At 38.9% G+C, this 19,240-nt stretch overlaps 1 protein-coding gene across 1 annotated transcript in view; it reads right to left on the minus strand.

The window, feature by feature from the left end:
- Positions 1-430: 430 nt before the first annotated feature.
- TSEN15 (tRNA splicing endonuclease subunit 15) overlaps positions 431-19,240 on the minus strand; it is a 109,243-nt gene continuing 90,433 nt past the window's right edge. Inside the window, exon 6 of the mRNA XM_073900118.1 lies at positions 431-497. Coding sequence (XP_073756219.1) covers positions 446-497 — 52 coding nt within the window. The 3' untranslated portion in view covers positions 431-445. The remainder of the gene's footprint in view (positions 498-19,240) is intronic.

Genomic DNA, 19,240 nt, shown 5'->3' on the forward strand with positions numbered 1-19,240 from the left:
TTCCTGGTTAGAGATCACATTTGCCTCCTTCTTATTATATCTAGTTAAGGAAAACTTATTTGCTCTGGACATTGTAGATCATGCATTGTTGAGTGTCTGGGTTCTGTTGTGTTCTTTTAAAGAGGGTTGGGTTTTGTATTCATAGATGCTTATGTCACTCTCAAATCAAAGTAATCTTCCTGAGGACTGTTTTTGAGCTTTTCTAATTACTGCTAAAATAGTTTTCACTCCTGGAATAGTTTAGTCCTACTTCTAAGGTGTGACCTTTCAAGACTGACTACTAACTGTCCCAAGTGATCTCCAGTGATTCTCCACCATGGATGATCAAGTTTGAAAACCTTCATCTCTGTGCAAGCTGACAACTCCTCAGCATTCTTTGAACAGTTTGTGCAATTTCAGTCTGTGCATGTGTAGCCCAGTACTTACCAAAGATTCGAAGGAATCTTTATACAGATTTCTGGAGTTTTTGGGTTTTCTCCCCCAAAGCTTCCTCATTCCTGAATATGTTAATAAAATTCAATAAATTAAATTCATAAACAATCATTATTTCTTAAAAGTACCCTATTACAAACAATGAATCTGATTATCATTCAAATGATAACATGCATGACTATATTATTCATATTGATAATTTACATATATTTAAGTCAATAACATAAGTGAAGAAATGAAATATTATTTCTTTGGTATTTACTAACTGAGAAGTGATTTTATTATTATCCAAATGATAAAATACATTACCAGTCTCAGCCTTGCCATATCACTTCATATAGCTCAGTGACAATTTTTAGGTGGCAGCAGCAGCTGTTAGCTCAGAAATTCTGCAGCTCCGAATATTTGCTCTCTTTAAGAGCAAATGTAGGCCCAAGCCATTCCAGGTAGCAAAATATGCCCCTATCTCAGTTTGGATTCCCCCAAATCAGAATCTGAGTAAAGAAATTTCAGTACAAGTAATTTATTTGGGAAGTGATTCTAGGAAGAAAATTGTGGGGGTAGGAAAATGACATAAAAGGGATAAAGCCAATAAATTGTGAGTTAATGAATTGTGGGTGGCTGGGGCTTAATATTTCTGGGGATATTATAAGGAAATGGATGGAATACACCTGAAAACTGTCCCTGTAAGGGAACAAAAACCTGAATTCTTTATTTACTTACTTCCATTCCTCATTGGTTGAGGGCAGCTCCTGGAGCATTGGCTCCCAGCATTGTTGGCCTGCTCCAGTGCTTACAGCATCAGGGAACATGGCTAAGCTTTGTCCTAAAGCTAGACAATGCTCTCAGGCGGAGCCACCGGAATCCACCAAAAGTGTGTGGGAACCACTGGTAGGTGACATTCAGGGTGGATGAAGGGGATATGGGTGGGGTATCATCAGGGCTCCCCCTTTCCTTGGAAACAGGAAACTCATTCAAATCTCCTTTTCTGTTTCCCTTAATCAAGCATAACCACATCAAACACCAAAAAAGAAGAAGGGTAATATAAGTCACTGATGGACACTTTGACCCTGAACAACACTATCAGGTAAGGAGAGAGACAAAACAGTTACTAAAGGTTGCTGAATGGGCAAAGGTTAAAAGAAATAGCCTGTAAGCAAACCAAACTTTTGGCCTCTTCAGCAGATTCTTTCCTTTAACCTTCTGTTCATCTTGCATAGGGTTTGTGGTGCAGCTGGGTCTCCATAGCAGTCAGACTCATGGCTATTGTATTTATATTAGCAGTGGGTATATGTAGTATGCTTTTTTAAGGAAGGGACATAGCCCTTAAGTCTGTTCCCAGAGAATAGTTGTGGCCATTGTTCTCTCAGCTCTTCGTGTTTTGCCCCAAGGGATGTGAAGTTGATGGGGAGGGGGAAGACTTCCTATAGCATACAGGTGGCACAAAGACTAGTCAAGCCAATGGCCATTATGATCAACTTATTTTAATGCCTGAAAGAATCCTGTCCAAACTAAAGCAATATAGTCATCCTTTTATCATTAATTTTAATTTTTAGATGAAATCTTAAAGAAATAGTATCAGTATAAATCCATATGAAGGCAGAATCAGGGACTCCAGGAAGAATAATTTCATGGATACATTCACCTTCACCATATCTAAGTCCTGAGGTTTTTTGATAGGAGAGATACCTTTATTTTTCCAATGAGAAATAAGTCTTAATTATAAGTAGGCCTGCAGGGGTGCCTGGGAGGCTCAGTCGTTAAGTGTCTGCCTTCAGCTCAGGTCATGGTCCCGGGGTCCTGGGATCAAGCCCCACATTGGGCTCCCTGCTTGGTGGGGAGCCTGCTTCTCCCTCTCCTACTCCCCCTGCTTGTGTTCCCTCTCGCTATCTCTCTCTGTCAAATAAATAAATAAAAATCTTAAAAAAAAAAAATAAGTAGGCCTGCAATAAGTAACAGTCTGATTTAACTTCATTCATTCATTCATTCATTCATTCATTCAATAATGTCAAGCATTGTTTGAGGTGCTGGGGATATTATAGTGAACAAAATAACCAAAATCCCTGACTTCTTGTGGCTCATAATTAATTGGGGGAGACCAACAATAAATAACTAAATGTAATAATCAAGTATTATAATCACTAAGGCTTAAAATAAATCAAGATATAGGGTATCAGGAATACAGAAATGCTGTGTTGTTATTTATAGTAGATGGCTTATCTAATAAGGTGAGTTTTGAGCACAGCAAAAATTAAGTAAAGTAAGAGTGGATGCCAGTCATGCACATATCTGGGGAAGAGTGTTCCAGACTGAGAGATAGCACATGCAAAGACCCTGAGGTAGGGATATGACTCAATTCAAGAACAGCAAACAAAGCAAGTGAGCTAAGAGAAGTTATAGGAGAGAGAGGTCAGAGAGATATTTGGGTGGGGTTAAAACACTTGCAAAGCACATAGAGCCTATGAACCAGTGAAGGAATTTGATCATTGCTCTGAGTGACATATGAAGCCATTGAAGAATTTTTACTTATACTTTTAAAAGAGCCCTCTACCTGTTGCAGGGAAGTAGGGTTGGAATCCCAGAGCAATTAAGATACCATTAAAACAATCCAGGCAAGATGGTAGAGTCTTGGACCAGATCAGTGCAGTAATTGTGAAGATGGTAAGAAGGCATTGAATTGTAGATGTAGTTGATAGTAGAGCCACAGAATTTGTTCAAATGAATATGGGGTAAAGAGAAGAATCAAGGATGATTTCAAGATTCTTAACTTAAGGAACTGGAAGGATGGAGTTGCCATTCACGGATGTGGGGAGGACTGTGGGCAAAACAAGTTTGATAGGAGAAATCACACCTTTGGCTTTGGTCATGTATGTTTGAAATGTCACTTAGATATCCAAGTGGAAATGTCAAGTAGATAACTAACTATACATGTCTGGACTTCTGGGACAAAGTCCTGACTGGACATATAAATTCAGTCATCATATTTAAAGCCATGTAACTAAAAGGAATCACCAAGGGAGTAGGTGTAGTTATGGAAGAGAAGAGGTCCTATAACCAAATCCTGGGCTTAGAGTTAGGGAAAAGAGAAGGAACCAATTAAAGAGACAGTGAAGTAGCAACCATTGAGATAGAAGGAAATTCAAGAGAGAATAGTGCACCAGAAACCAAAGGAAGAAAAGATTTCCAAGGAGGAAGGGAGATAGAGAGATCACTTATATCAAATGCTGCTGATGGGACAAACAAGAGGAAGATGGAGAACTAAACATTGGATTTGATATCAGTATCATTTGGATGTCTGTGGTCTTGACAATTAAGGGGTAAATGACTAATACAGGATCTTTTCCTGAAAATGGATTTCTTTATTAAAAAAAGAGAGAGAGAGAGAATTGAGCACTTGAAATGGAGTGAAGAGGAAGAAGATAAAGAATTATGAAGAAGGAAGTTTGAAGACAAATACAACAAACTTCAATAACTATATGCAAGTTCCCTCACCTCCCTTGGCCTCAATACTGAGAAGTGCCCAATGAGAGAGTTAGTCTCTATCTTCAGATTTCTCTTCTGAATAATGGGAATATTGATTATACCCACCTTATAGGGTTATGCTTGGGATTCAATGAGTAAAAGTATATGAATTATTAGAATACTTCCTGGACATAGTAAGTTCTTAATAAATGTTTGCTATAATCATTGTATTATCATCATGTTTAATATTCTTGTTTTCCCTTTAGCTTGGAAATTTCATGACTCTATGTCATCATTATCATCTTGTTAGAACTAACCACCCCTGACGGCTAGTTCTAGTTTTGTATGCCATGTAGGGCGGATTTGCTTCCTGCCCAAATATTATTCATGGCTTTCTTGTTGTCTTCTCATTGAGAGTCAATTATAGATCAGAGTAAAGTAAGTTAAAAAAAAAAAAGGAGTTGGGATACTTTTCCCTTGGATGAGAGGTCCTTTATTGATAACCATGGATTCGTAGATACAACAGGCTTTAATGTTACGGTTTTAATCTTAGGTCCACTTGGCTTGAGATAAAACATTCTCTTGGAAAACTGGTTCCTGCATTTGCTGTGGCTTTGGAAATGGCTGCTCTCCACAGTTTATATTTTTTTGCCGGGTTGTTTCTGAAGTGTTTACACTGCCCTCTCCAGCTAAAATTGCTGGGCTGACTTTATTTCATCTGGACTTTATATTACACCATGATGATTAATCCACTTGGTCCATGCCAAAATCAGCTAGCATCTAAGTACCACTTGTAGTTTCCACATCCAGTGAAGTAATTCATCCCAGCCTGGAGTTTGTACTTGATAAATGTCTAATCCTTGTCTACAGTATACCTGGGACCTTTGGCATAACATCATGATGGTGAGAAATTAAATTTTAAAGTTAATTTCTTGCTCTCTTTCCCCCTCTCTCCATTTTTCAAATTTGAGGGAAGGTCTTTATGGATGTGGGACTGGTATTGATAAAACTCACAGCAAAAGAAAGGGCCAAGAGAAGGTAATGATTTAGCTGGTTTCTCACTGAATTTGATCTGTCTTCCCTCCCTGAGGCAAGTATGGTAACAGGCAGCTGCCCTTTGCCAAGGCACACAGTCAGGTGAGTGCTGCTACAGAGCAGGGAATGGGTAGGAACCTTTGGCTTCCACTGACCTGGTTCTTCAGGACACTGTCCAGACTCTTTGAGGAGTGTGTGTGTGTGTGTGTGTGTGTGTGTGTGTGTGTGTGTGTGTTGTGGTATCTTTATTTGTATTTTCTAGATGTGGAAATGGAGGTTCACAGAGAACTATGTGAGGAGTCACACAACCAGTAGGTAGTAAAGTCAGGATTTGTACTCAGGTCAGCCTAATTCCGAAGTCTATGTTCTTATTAAACCCTATTCCCTACTGCCTCCTGACTCAATCTTACTTGTTTAAGTGTACAAGTAAGTGGGGTTTAGTATATTGAAGAGTTGTGCCAACATCGCCACAATCAATTTTACAATATTTTCATTGCCAAATAGAGACTGTGTATCTTTTATCCAACACCCCTAAACCTACTATTCTGCCAGCCCTAGGCAACCACTAACCTACTTTCTGTCTGCAGATTTGCTTATTCTGAACATTTCATATAAATGGAATCATACAATATTGGTCTTTTGTGGCTGGTTTTTTTAATTAGCATAATTTTTAAATAAAGACAATGTTTTACGAGCAGTTTTAGGTTCAGAGAAAGATTAAGAGTTCAATACAGAAAATTCCCATGTACTCCCAGCCCCTACAAATAAAAGCCTTCCCCATTACCAATATCCCCCACCAGATTGGTACATTTGTTACAACTAATAAACCTACACTGACACGGCATAATCACCCCAAGTCCATATTTACATTAGGATTCACTCTCAATGTTATTCATTCTCTGGGTTTGAACAAATGTATAATGACATACATCCATCATAATAGTATCATACAGAGTATTTTCAGTGCCCCATTTATTCATCCCTCCCTCCCTGCCCCCCTGATCTTTTCACTGTCTCCATAATTTTACCTTTTTCAGAAAGGTAAAATAGTTGCCATACAGCATATTGCCTTTTCAGGTTGGCTTCTTTCACTTAGTAATATCATTTGTTTCCTTCATGTCTTTTCATGGCTGGATAGGTTGTTTCCTTTTAGCTCTGAGTAATACCTATTGTCTAGATGTACCACAGTTTATTTACCCATTCATCTACTGAAGAACATCTTTGTTGCTTCCAAGTTTGGGCAAAGATGAATAAAGATGCTATAAACATCTGTGCACAGGGTTTTCTGTGGACAAAAATTTTTAACTCCTTTAGGTAAATACCAAGAAGCATGATTGCTGGATCATATGGTAAGAGTGTGTTTAGTTTCATAAGAGACTGCCAAACTGTCTTCCAAAGTGACTGTACCATTTTGCACTCACAGCAATGAATGAGAATTTCTGTTGCTCTATATTCTTGTCTGCATTTGGTGTTGTCCGTGTTCTGGATTTTGGTCATTTTAATAGGTATGCAGTGGTATCTCATTGTTGTTTTAATTTTCATTTCCCTAATAATATATGATGTGGAGCATCTTTTCATGTATGTATTTGCTAGCTGTATATCATCTTTGGTGAGGTGTCTGTTAAAGTCTTTGGCCATTTTTTTAATCTGGTTGTTAGTTTTCTTATTGTTGAGTTTAAAGAGTTCCTTGCATATTTCAGATAACCGTTCTTTATCAGACATGTCTTTGCAAATATTTTCTCCCAGGCTATGGTTTGTCTTCTAATTCCCATGACATTGTCTTTCACAGAGGACAAGTATTTAATTTTAATGAAGTCCAGCTTATCAATTATTTGTTTCATAGATCATGCCTTTGGTGTTGTATCTAAAAAGTCCTTGCCATACCCAAGATGATCTAGGTTTTCTCCAGTTGTATTCTAGTTGTATAGTTTTGTATTCTACATTTGGGTCTCTGGTCTATTCTGAATTAATTTTTTTGTGAAGAGTGTAAGGTCTGTGTCTAGATTTATTTTTTTGCCTGTGGATATCCAGTTGGTCCAGCACCATTTGTTGGAAAGACTATCTTTTACTATATTGCTTTTACTCCTTTGCCAAACATCAGTTAACTGTATCTATTTGGATATATTGATGGACTCTCTATTCTGTTGCATTGATCTATTTGTGCTTTCACCAATACCGCACTGTCTTGGTTATTGTAGCTTCATAGTGAATGCTGAAGTTGGGTAGTGTCAGTCCTCTGACTTTCTTCTTTTCCTTCAATATCATGTTGGCTATTCTGAGTTTTTTACCTCTCTCTATAAATTTTATTTTATTTTTTTTGTGATTTTATTTATTTGAGAGAGAGAAAGCTAGAGAGATCACAGAGGGAGAGGGAGAAGCAGACTCACTGCTGACTGAGTAGAGAGCCCAATGTGGGCTCAATCTCAGGACTGTGAGATCATGATCTGAGCCAAAGGCAGCCGCTTAACTGATTGAGCCACCCAGTAGCCCCTCTCTCTATAAATTTTAGAATCAGTTTATCCATATCCACAAGACAACTTGCTGGGATTTTGATTTGGATTGTATTGAATTTATATGTCAAGTTGGGAAGAACTGACATCTTGAAAATACTGAATATTTCTACATTAGTTTATAAACTAAATTAGTTTATTTAGTTCTTTGATTTCATTCATCAGAGTTTTGTAGTTTCCTCATAAAGATCTTGTCCAGTTTTCTTAGATTTATACCTAAGTATTCATTTTTGGGAGTGCCAATAAAAATGGTTATGTTTTTAATTTCAAATTCCACTTGTAATTTCTGGTATATAGAAAAGTCATTGACTTTTTAATATTAACTTTGTATCCTAAAGCCTACTATAAGCATTTATTAGCTCTAGGAGTTTTTTTTTCTTATTGGTTCTTTCTGATTTTCTACATAGATAATCATGTCATCTGCAGACAAAGACAATTTTATTTCTTCCTTCCCAATGTTTATACCTTTTATTTTTTTCTTGTCTTATTACATTAATTAGGAATTCCAGTACAATGTTTAAAAGCAGTAGTGAGAGGAAACTTCCTTACCTTGTTCTTTTTTTTTAAATTCAAATTCTAGTTAGGTGACATAGAGTTCAATATTGGTTTCAGTAGTAGAGTTCAATGGTTCATCGTATACATATGATACCCAGTGCTCATCTTAACAAGTGCCCTCCTTAATACCCATCACCCACCTATCTTCCTTAATACCCATCACCCACCTATCTTCCTTAGCACCAATCACCCATCTATCTTCCTTACCTGATTCTGATTTTTGTGGGAAAGCTTCAAGTTTATCACCATTAAATAGGATGTTAACTGTAGGGTTTTTTTGTAGATACTCTTTATCAAGCTGAGGAAGTTCCTCTCTATTTCTAGTTTCCCAAGCATTTTTATCACAAGTGGGTACTGGATTTTGTCAAATGCTTTTTCTGCATCTATTGACATGATCATGCAATTTTCCTTCTTTAGCTTCTTGATATGATGGATTACATTAATTCATTTTTAAATGGTGAACCAGCCTTACATACTTGGGATAAATCCTACTTGTTCATGGTATATAATTCTTTTTTATACATTGTTAAATTCTCTAATATTTTGTTGAGGATTTTTCCATCTATGTTCATGAGAAATACTGTAGTTTTCTTTTCTTGTAATCACTTTGATTTTGGAATTAGGGTTACACTGGCCTAATAGAATGAGGTAATAAGTATTCCCTTTGCTTCTATTCTCCGAAAGAGATTGTAGAAAATTGGCATAATTTCTTCCTTAAATGTTTGGTAGAATTCACCAGTGAGTCCATCTGGTTAAATAAGTATCCCAGAACACAGAGCAAGAAAGCAGAGAAGTGAATTATGAGAATGAAAAAATATGGAGAAGTAATATAAAAGAGCATAAATCTACTCAGTATGATTTTTAAAAGGTCAATAATTTATCAAAAAAAATAATGGAGGAAATTTTTCCATAGCTGAAGACAAATAAGAATCTTATGAATGGAGGCACCTATAAGGTACCCAGCACAATTAATATAAAAAAGTTCACACTTAAATATGTCTTTGTAAAATGTCTTAAGCCAAGGCTAAAGATAATAATACTTCATGATTATGTGGTGGTGAGTGAGCAGGGCAAGTTAGACTTGCTGGAGTAAAAATCAGGTTGGCTTCAAACTTTTCCATTGGGATAAGAGAGAAATATCTTCAAAGTTCTGATAGAAATTGTTTTTGAACAATTCTATAACCACTAAAAACTGTCAATGAAATGGGAGAGTAAGATGGTAAAAATAAAGTCCTTATCTGAATATATGATGCTTCTTGAAATAATGATTTGAGAATTTATTCCAGCAGGATAAAGGGAGCAGTTCAAATAACAATTGACCAGCTGCTTAATACAAGGCAAAACTGGAAAAAGAAAAAAAAAACACAAAAATTCATGCAATAAAAAACAAAACCCAAACCCCCCCCTCCGAAAAATGATATTGAAAAGCAGGATTCAAAAGTTAGCAACCCAGATTAGGTGAGCAAATGAGGAGGCCCTGGAAAGAATGGCTTCAAGAAGAAATAAATTTTCTCTAAAGTGCTGCAGAGTGTAGATTATTATTTTAGTGAGAAAGTGAAGGCATATGATAAGAATACATTATAAAAAATCAGTACCCTGCTTCCTCTACTTCCTCCTTCCTCCTCCCAGCTTACATATGTGCATTTCTTTTTCTATCAGCACAGGTAAAATGAAATAGTTCCATCACTTTTACTCTGAGTCCACATACACATTAAAATGTAAGCTCTGTGAAGGCAGGGATTTTTTTTTCTCTGTTCTCTTCATTGATATATTCCCTAGCACTTAACACAGTGCTGGTGCAGCATATGCAATCAATATACATATTTTTTTATTTGAATAGAATAAAATTGTATGATCAATAGTATTCACTTAATTAAAATATTATAAATTCTGGCTATTTTTAGACTTAACAAACAGCCAAAACACAGAAAAATTAATTCTATCAGAAAGAATAAATTCTATGAATTTTGACAATGTAAATTAACTATATGATGAACTGAAGCTGTGACACCGGGGATGGCCATGAGAGAAGGAGGAGAAGGGGGGAGAGGGGGCTATTCAATCTCTCATTATCTTAGAGGGAAGTCATGAGATCCTGCCTAAAATTGATGGATCGAGAAATGGAGGGTTGAATATATTGGATGTATCTAAAGGAACAATAAAAAATAAAATATATCTGGCAGTGGTTGTTGAAGGAAAGTATAAATGAGCCAAGATCCTCATCTTTCATAAGGGGGTCCATCAGCTGTACTTTGACACATCAAAACTAAAGGGATAATAAATTATTGTTGTGAGGTTTGCCTCAGAAGGATTAAACATAGAAAACTTTTAAGCTGTTACTTCTGGGGAATGCCACTGAGAAAAACCTTTTTAAAAAAAATAATCACTCTCTAGTACCAATTGAATTTTTATTGCCATGTGACCATATTTTAAAAGTGATATTTTTAATTTAAAAATAGTTTCTAGAAAAGAGAAGAATTTTTAGGACAGAAAAAATGATCCAACTGTTTGCAATTACATACTGTCTACCAGCAAGGACCATCAAACATTTTGCAAACATTATCTGATGGTGAGTGTCAGAATCTACATTTGCCAGATGGAGGCATTCAGACAAAGATGGAAGTGACTTACCCATTTCCAGTGCATCTGTGACCAGCCAGTGATAAAACCCAGGCTTCCCGGATTTGGAGGCCAAAGATAGATTTGGATTGATTTCTTCTTGAAAAAACCACCACATATTAGTGTGAGGATAGTTAAGGAAGAAATCCAAACTAATAGATGGCACACTCTGTGTTTAGGGCTTGGAAAATGCCTGTAGTTTTTCCATCTGATAATCTGGTGCCAAAATGCACATTGCCTGTCAAGAAAAAGGCCAGTGCTTCTCTGAAGCACCTGATGGGAATATATATCATTTCAAGAAGTTGTGCCTGCAAAGATTAAAAAATCACCATCACTGTAACAACTGCAATTAATTTTTAAATCTCACTGTATATATAAAGATTTCTGCCATTTTGTGGCTACTTAGGAAACTATATATGGTTAATTAGCCTGATGACTAATTGTGATGATTCTGCCATATGCCTCTATTATTAGTTCAGACTACCAACACAGGTGGAAAGGAGGAAAAATATTTGACTGATCTGGATCATTTTACTTATTGATTTTACTCTTAATGTGAATTTTAAAATACATATTTATTTATTTGCCTGGCATCCCATTTAATTAAAACACTGGAAGTGAGAGAGGGGAAGCCATTAAATGGTCAGAGTAGATTCCTCTTGTTTGGTCGGTACAAACCCTCTTCCAACCTACTCCTAAAACTACACACAAACTCTTCTGAAAACTGGTCTATATCAGATGATACTGGCCCAGTGGCCAAAATGAGTACTGGATCAAAGCAGCTGCAGAATTTCCATGAGAATTTGAAAGAGGGAGTTGTGAGAGCCAGACTCAATTTGGCAGTTTTTTGAGAAAAGGAGAGCTGTTTAAGGTCGGGAGCTATTGGCAGCCATATTTTCTAGTGCGTGGTTGAGAAACAGAGGAAGGAAGAAGAAAGTCAATGTACAGAAAGGAGCAGAGGTGAGAGATGAATATAGTGGACCATGCATTAACCTTTTTTGTATTGTGGTAGAATATGTGTAATGTAGAGTTTACCATTGGAATCCTTTTTTCTTTTTTTTAGAGAGAGTGTGTGCTTGTGCATGGGCATCTGAGAGGGGGAGGGGCAGAGAGCAAGGGAGAGAGAGAATCCCAAGCAGGCTCCAAACTCAGTGTGGAGCCCAACACAGGGCTCGATCTCCCGATTCTGAGATCATGACCAGAACCAGAATCAAGAGTTAGACGCTCAACCGACTGAGACATCCAGGCGCCCCCATTGTAATCCTTTTTGAATGTACAATTCAGTGGGCATTAAGTACATTACATTGTTGTATTGTTGTACAATCATCACCACCATCCATCTCCAGAACTTTTTCATTGTCCCAAACTGAAACACTGTACCCATTAAACAATACTTCTCCATTTCCCCCATACTCCCAGCCTTTCATAAATACTCTTCTGTATTCTTTCTCTATGAATCTGACTATTCTGGGAATTAATCATACTTACCAGGGTACTGTTGAAACCTGCATCAGCAATTTATTGTCTCTCAGAGCCCATACAGGATCCGCAATAATGGATGGAATTCCTTTAAGCATTTCTCCTCTCCAAAGAGCACCTGTTGAGCTTTCTCAGTAGAAGGTACTAGAGGGATAATACAGGAGGAAGGGACCTCCTGCTGGTTCTGGCAGCCACACTATCAGCTGGTGGTACCCTGGTCCAGCCACAGGCCCAGAACTCATGGTCCCTTGGTGACTTTACAACCTCAGTCTGGCCAGTGATCATCTTCCTGTTGTCTTCTTGACATGGACACCATATATTGATATTGCAGGTCTCCTGTCTGCAGTGGCACCCTACTCTCTCTGCATGCCCATGTGCCAGACCACTGGCTGCAGTTGAAGTTCTATGCTCCAGAAAATTGCTTCCTGCTTGCCCACAGATTGCAGACCAGCTCTGGTCTGGGCAAATCTCTCTGCCATCCAGTGGTTGCAATCCCAGCCTTGGGAAAGGGGGGGGTCCTTTTTATATCTGTACCTCCTTGGGTACTCTCCCTCAGCCCTAGGGTGCCATATAGAGTTCTCTTCTTTTTAATAAGTGTTCTTTTATCAAAAATTTAAAAATACTTATATTAAACTTCCCTTATTTAAGTCGCGGTATTGTTTCTGCCTGATGTTTACATCTGACAGATATAAACCAGGATAGTTCTACACAAACTCGAGTGTGTGGTTGCCTTCTCTAGAGATGGGAGGGAAAGTCCTGACTGCATTTGAAAATCTGGCGCTAGTTTTTTCTGAAGTCTATTATCTACCTCCTAACTACTATCTTCCTGAGACAAATTTGTTTCTTTAAAATAAATTCTAGCTTTTGTCTTTAAGAGAGCTTAAGTGTGCTTCTGTTACTTGAAACCAAGAAAGTTATCACTGATAAAAATGTAGTTTCACATTCCTTCAAATATGGCTCAGTAAAAGGGATAGAGGGATAAAAAAAAGACTACTCTAAAGGCAGAAAAAATAGAGGAAGGAAGACTATGCCGAGGATTAACATGACAGCAAATTCTCAATTGAGCTTGATGTTGATGTTAGGTTCTGTGACTCACCTCTCTTGTCACCACTGGGGAACTCACCCAAAGGGAGCTAAATGGGGTACTGGCCCAGTGATTCTGAAGGCAAAGGAACATGGCTGAAGTCAAGTGAAGCCTCCGACTCCCACTGCAACCAGACTTTGGGATCTGCTCAACCCAGTGTGTATCTGAGAGTTGGCTGGGAAGAGCCAAGACAAGTTCACTCACCAGGCAGCTGTAAGGACCAGGGCTGTCTCACACCCTTAACTACCAGAGGGTAGAGTAGGAGCCCACTAGCTGGGAGCACACTTCCGGTGAAGGGAACATTCTGGACTGGTTTTGCTCAGCAAAGTCCCTCCCCATTAGTAAAGCATGTCTTAGTAAATGTCAGACTTTTGCCAATCACATTTGCCATTTTTGTCAGAAGGAGTGAGCAATGAGGAGGAGAGAGAGAGGTAAAACTCCCTCCTCTGCATTTCTCCTCATATGAAGAAACTACCAAAATGTTAATGGTAATTCCCTCCTCCATGAGCCAAGATGGGAATTTAGGGAGACAAAAGGAATACAAAGGTCCTTCCTTCCAATAGTTACTTTTCCATTACCTATCCAATAAGGTTTGTTTTTTTAAATAGAAGTCAGCACAGTATTTGATGAATCATACTAATGAATTATACTAATTCATAAATTATGCTATCACATAGAATCATTTTTATCTTTCAAAGTGCCTTTTTTCACAGCAAAAAAAAAAAAAGTCATACATCAACCCTCGACAGAGTGTGCAACTTGAGATGCTTTTGCTATGAATGGAGTGAATCTATGTGGATCTATCCACCCTCTTTCATCTAGAAGTACACAGTTGGACAAGATATAGTCTGCCTTTTCAGAAGTGGGGCACTTCCACTCATACTGTGCTTCTCTTGGCTTTGCCTTGGAGAAAGATAATTAAGTTTGACTCCGACCAATCAGAATGGATTGTGAAACAAGAATGGGTGTTACGACCAATGAGAACAGATGCTGCAGCGAAGGGCAGGGATGCTGGCTGGAAACGGTTGATCAGGCTGTATGGTATGTTCCACGTGGATACACCTCCGAATCTGTGAGAATCCAAGTCTCAGATGGTAGAAAGGACTGCAGGAGAGCCCCTACTGTTCTCACTGAAGTCGTATCTTCATTGGTCTAAATTCATTGCATCTAAAGATACTGAAAAAGAAAAACCTGCCAGGCAGTTAGGGATTTACCAAGAATATTTTCCCTGAAACCTACTCTTCCCATAGCTTTAATCATATCAGTACATCGCAACATAGTTTTTCTAGTTACTCTGGCCAAAGCTCTGGAGTCAACCATCTCTCATCTTTTTACTCTAATATCCCACATTAGCATGGTCAGCAAATCCTGGTCATTCCACCTTCAGAATATGCCCATTATCTGACTATTTCCCAACACTACTATTACTGTTTTCCAGGCCATGCCACCACTGTTTCTTGCCTGCGTGGCTGCTGTAGTCTCCTCACTGTCTGCTTCCCCACTTCGGTCTATTCTTAACCTGACGGCCAGAGTGATTCCATTAAAATAGAAGTTAGGTGGTGTTACTCTTCTCCTGGAAACCTTCCAGTGACTTCTCATCTCACAGTAAAAGCCAAAGGACTTACACTGGCCTGCAAAGCCCTACACTATCTAGATTCCCATTACCTTTCTGACTTTATCTCCCACTAGTTCAATGTGGTAGATTCATGACAAAAACTGGTCCTAATTTTCCACCTTTCACTATATTCACAACCTTTGCAGTGTGACTTTGAGAGTCTCCCCATAAAGAAGTGGAGTTTGTTCTCCATCCCTGGAAACTAAGCTGGTCTCATGAATTGCTTTGGTCAATAAAAATGTGGTATACGTGCCATTGTTTCAGTTCTAAACCCAGACCTTAAGAGGACTTGTGTGTACTCTCCCTCCTCCCCATCTCCTCTCTCTCTCTTTCACTCTCCTTCTCTTCTCCTCTCTTTCTTCTTTCTTTCTCTTTTTCCTTTCTCTCCTCTCCCTCCATACTCCCGCTATGACATGAGAACAGAACATCATCCTACTAGAGGATGTGAGGCACAGAAGCATATGGAGCAGAGCTAAGTCAACCCAGCTGTCTTATTCAAGCCTGAGACATGTGAAAGAGTGCAGGCAAAGTCAGCAAAATTGTGCCGACTTCAGCTGACTGCATAGGTATGAGTGAGCCCTCACAAGCTTAGCTCATCTCAACAGAACCATTCAGATGATCTTTAGACTCATGAGTAAAACTAAATGCTATTGTGTACCACTGAGGTTGCCTGTTACTCACCATTCTTGTGGGATAGATGACTGATACATTCCCCTTCCCCATTCTTCTCCAGCCATAATAGCCCTCCAGAAAACGCCAGTCACATTCGTACCTCAGAGGCTGTGTACATGCTGTTCCCTCTGGCTAGAATCCTCTTCTCTGACCCACCTCACTCCCAAGAGCCACATGCCTTGACCCCAAACCTCTTTCAGATCTTTTCTTGAATGTTGCCTCCTTAGTGAGGTCTTGCGTAACATATATAACTCAATCTTCTTCTAACACATCCTATTCTTCCTTTTCAACATTAACTTCCTCCTTAGCATTTGTCACTAAATATATTATACGTATTCCTTATCTTTCTTGCTTATTGTCTAACTCCCTCACAAGCACCTTGGAAGCAGGGACTTGGGCCTGTTTTTATTTGCTACTATATTCCCATGCCTAGAATAGTGCCTGGCACATAAAAATAAAACAATACACGTATTTATCAAAGAAGCAAATGAATGAATGTGAATTCTCCCTGGAATGGTAGAGGTGACCAAACAATGGTTTAAAATTTTTAAAAACTGGCAAAAGTAAAAATCCCTGAATTGGATTTGTGTTATTTAACTTTTCTTCTTCTCCACCACCATGACCCTAGTCATAGCCACCCTGAGCTTCTGTCTGGATTGCTGCAATTGCTTCCCATATTTTTACAGGTGAGAAAACTGAAGCTCAAAAGACCTGCTTTTGTCCAAGGCTACATGGTACCTGGTGAAGAGCAGTGACTAAGGTGCGCTCGAGGCTTTGGACTTAATAGTTTAATTAAGCTAATACTTTATTAGCTTGTGTCCTTGGACAAGTCCTAGAACTTCTCAGTGCTTCATTTTCTGCAATAAAAAAAAAAAAAAATGGAACTAGTAGCGTTCCCACTCCATACAATCCATCACAGCCAGGGTGGTCTTTTTAAAGAGAAAACCTGATTGAGACTGAAATCCTTAGTATTGCCGAATAGGACCTGCAAGATCTAGCTCCTCCCTACCTTTCCAGCTTCAACTCATACATGTTCTTCTCATTCTCCTTGCTGGCTTACCAGTCCTAAGGTTTCTTAACATTGCCATGACCCTTCCTGCCTCAGGACCTTTCCGTAAACTGTTCTGGCTCCCTGGGAATGTTCTACATCATCCCTTGGCCTAGTTAACCCCTAAATGAGATTCCCCAGGGAAGGGGTTATGAAGAATAAGAGGGCTAAGAACGCAGCATTTCCTCAGGAAAGCCGCCCTGATTCAGTGCTTTTTCTTTAAGGCACACAATACAGTTGATAATGGTAAGTTTGTGTAACTTGTTTAACGTCTGCTTTTCCCAACATACTGTAAACTCAGTGAGGACCTAAACTTTTCACCAGGTCATTTGGCGAAGTTTGGCCTCAGATCCAGATAAGCCCTTCGTAGTTGAGAGACTGGCAGTGTCAAACAGGAAACCCATGAAGAAAAGATCTTTTTCATAATGAGTTGAGTCTTCCAGGAAAAACTCAGTCCCAATGACATTTTTCTTCCTTTCTAAAGCCACGAAGGGCTATAAACCTCTCCTCTCCATGACCACCACCAGTCCATTAGCAGAAGCTGGAGAGAATATTTACATTCTACGGGGTTTGTATTGAAGAACGGCACCTCTTGTCATTCTTGCATTGTCATGATTTATGCAATGGAGTATTGCTTTAGAGGACAGCCATTAGCAACAGAAATGAGCACAGCAGAAACAGCAGAAGCAGTAATGATCAACTCTAGCTAGGATTTTAGTCTTCTAGTGCTGTGAACAAATCGCCACAAACCCTAAGTAGATTAAAGCAAAACGAGTTTATTATCTTACAGTTTTGTGGATCAGGAGTCTGAGCACAGCTTCCCTGGATCCCGGCTCACAGTCTCACAAGGCTGTAGGTGGGGTCGTGCTGCAGTTCTTACCTGAGACTTGAGGCCCTCATCTGAGCTTGTCCAGAGTGTTGGAAGAATTCTGTTCCTTGTGGCTGCAGGAATGAGTTCCCCATTTTCTTGCTAGCCGTGGGCTGGGAGTCATGCTCAGCTTTCGGAGGCCACTGGCTTTCCTTGCCACATGGTCCCCATAGGCCATTCACAACATGGATGTTGATATTTTTCAAGGCCCGCTGGAATGCACTTTTCTGACTTCTTCCCTGGGACCAGCGGAGAAAGCTCTCTGCTTTTAAAGGGCTGACCTGACCAGGTCAGGTCCACTCTGATAAGCTCCCTTCTGCCCTATAACATAACATAATCATGGGGGTGATACCTTATCATATTCAGAGGTCCCACTGCACTCAAGGGGATTATACAGGGGGGTCACACGGGGGAATCCTGCCTACTTCAGGCAGCAAGGACAGCTGATAGTAATAACAAAACACTACTGAGTATTCATTGCCAGCACTGTGCTAAGTGCTTCACAGCATTTAACATTTAAAACCACCTATGAGGTAAGTTCTATTACTTTCCTTGTTTTATAGGTGAAGAAACTGATGCTCAAAGGCCGGCTGACTTTGTCCAATTTCACACAATCTGTAAGAAGCGTAACCTACATTTTGAACTCTGGTCTTTCTGAGTCCAGAACCCATTCTTATCCACTTTACCTCATGGAACCTGGTTCTCCGTAACCAGTAGAATGATGATTATCACTGTTTTATGGCTGTAAACACTGATAGTCCTGCCCACACCTCAGGAAATAGTTCCTCATAACAAATGTTCTTAATTAATCTTTAATTAATTAAAATGTGTCACCCATATCCTATGAAGAACCCTAACTGATAATTACTTTAAACTCTTAATGGAATTATTGACTCAGGAATAAACTGGCGGTAAGGGCTTTAGGCATATGGTTATTGGGGCACTGGACACTTGTATAGTATTGCCAAAATAACACCACACTGTTTACCTCCTAGCCACAAGGATGAAACCTTCATGCCTCAAGGGAAGGATAAGACTGCCCTTTGCTTTAAGGGGTCAGTGCTAGGTCAATTGGAACATACTTATGAAAAAATGCAGTATGAAGTTCACATCTCCTATGATGCAAGCTAGCTAACAAGGCTTAGCCTGAATTCATTATGCCTTTGTGTTTCACTTCCAGTTTATAAGAAAAAAGTGGGCTAGAGAAATAAGCTAAATAATACCACAGAGAAGCAACTAGCCAAATCCAGAAGTTGGGATGTCTTATAGATAATTGCCCAAATCCATTTAACAAGCATGATATCATGTCTATGCTTGGCAAAAGAGCTTAAGAAATACCCGTGCAATGATAATGATATATATCCATGCCTGAATTGGTCCCTAATTGGACAAACCAGCTAGAAAGGACATTTGGGGGATGATTTAGGTAGACCAGGTATTAGATAAGATGCACTGACATGGAAAGTTTCAGATTATTCACCTAAAAAAGAAAGCAGTTACAAAATAGTTTGTGACAACTTAAAAAATTGTATTTTTCTCATTTTGGAAAAGATGTAAAAATACATTAAAAATTCTGGAAGGATATACAGTAAGATTAACACTGGTAATCTCTAGTTGGTGGAACTAGTGTTTTTATTTTATTTTTGTTTACCTGCACATGTGATGCTTTGTAATTATAAGAGATTTTTAATTTAATAAGAAGGAAAGAGAGTCATCAGTATATAAGTTTTAGCCGAAGCCGTGGGAGTCAATGAGATTCCCCAGGGAAGGGGCTATGAAGAATAAGTGGGCTAAGATCGCAGCATTTCAGAAACGTCAAGATTTCAGAGAGAAGACTGGGGAAGGAGAGCTGCTCAGAGAC

The sequence above is a fragment of the Callorhinus ursinus genome, unplaced genomic scaffold (genome assembly GCF_003265705.2).
Source record: "Callorhinus ursinus isolate GAN/ISIS: 27379988/994484 unplaced genomic scaffold, GSC_fseal_2.0 scaffold13, whole genome shotgun sequence".
NCBI lineage: Eukaryota > Metazoa > Chordata > Mammalia > Carnivora > Otariidae > Callorhinus > Callorhinus ursinus.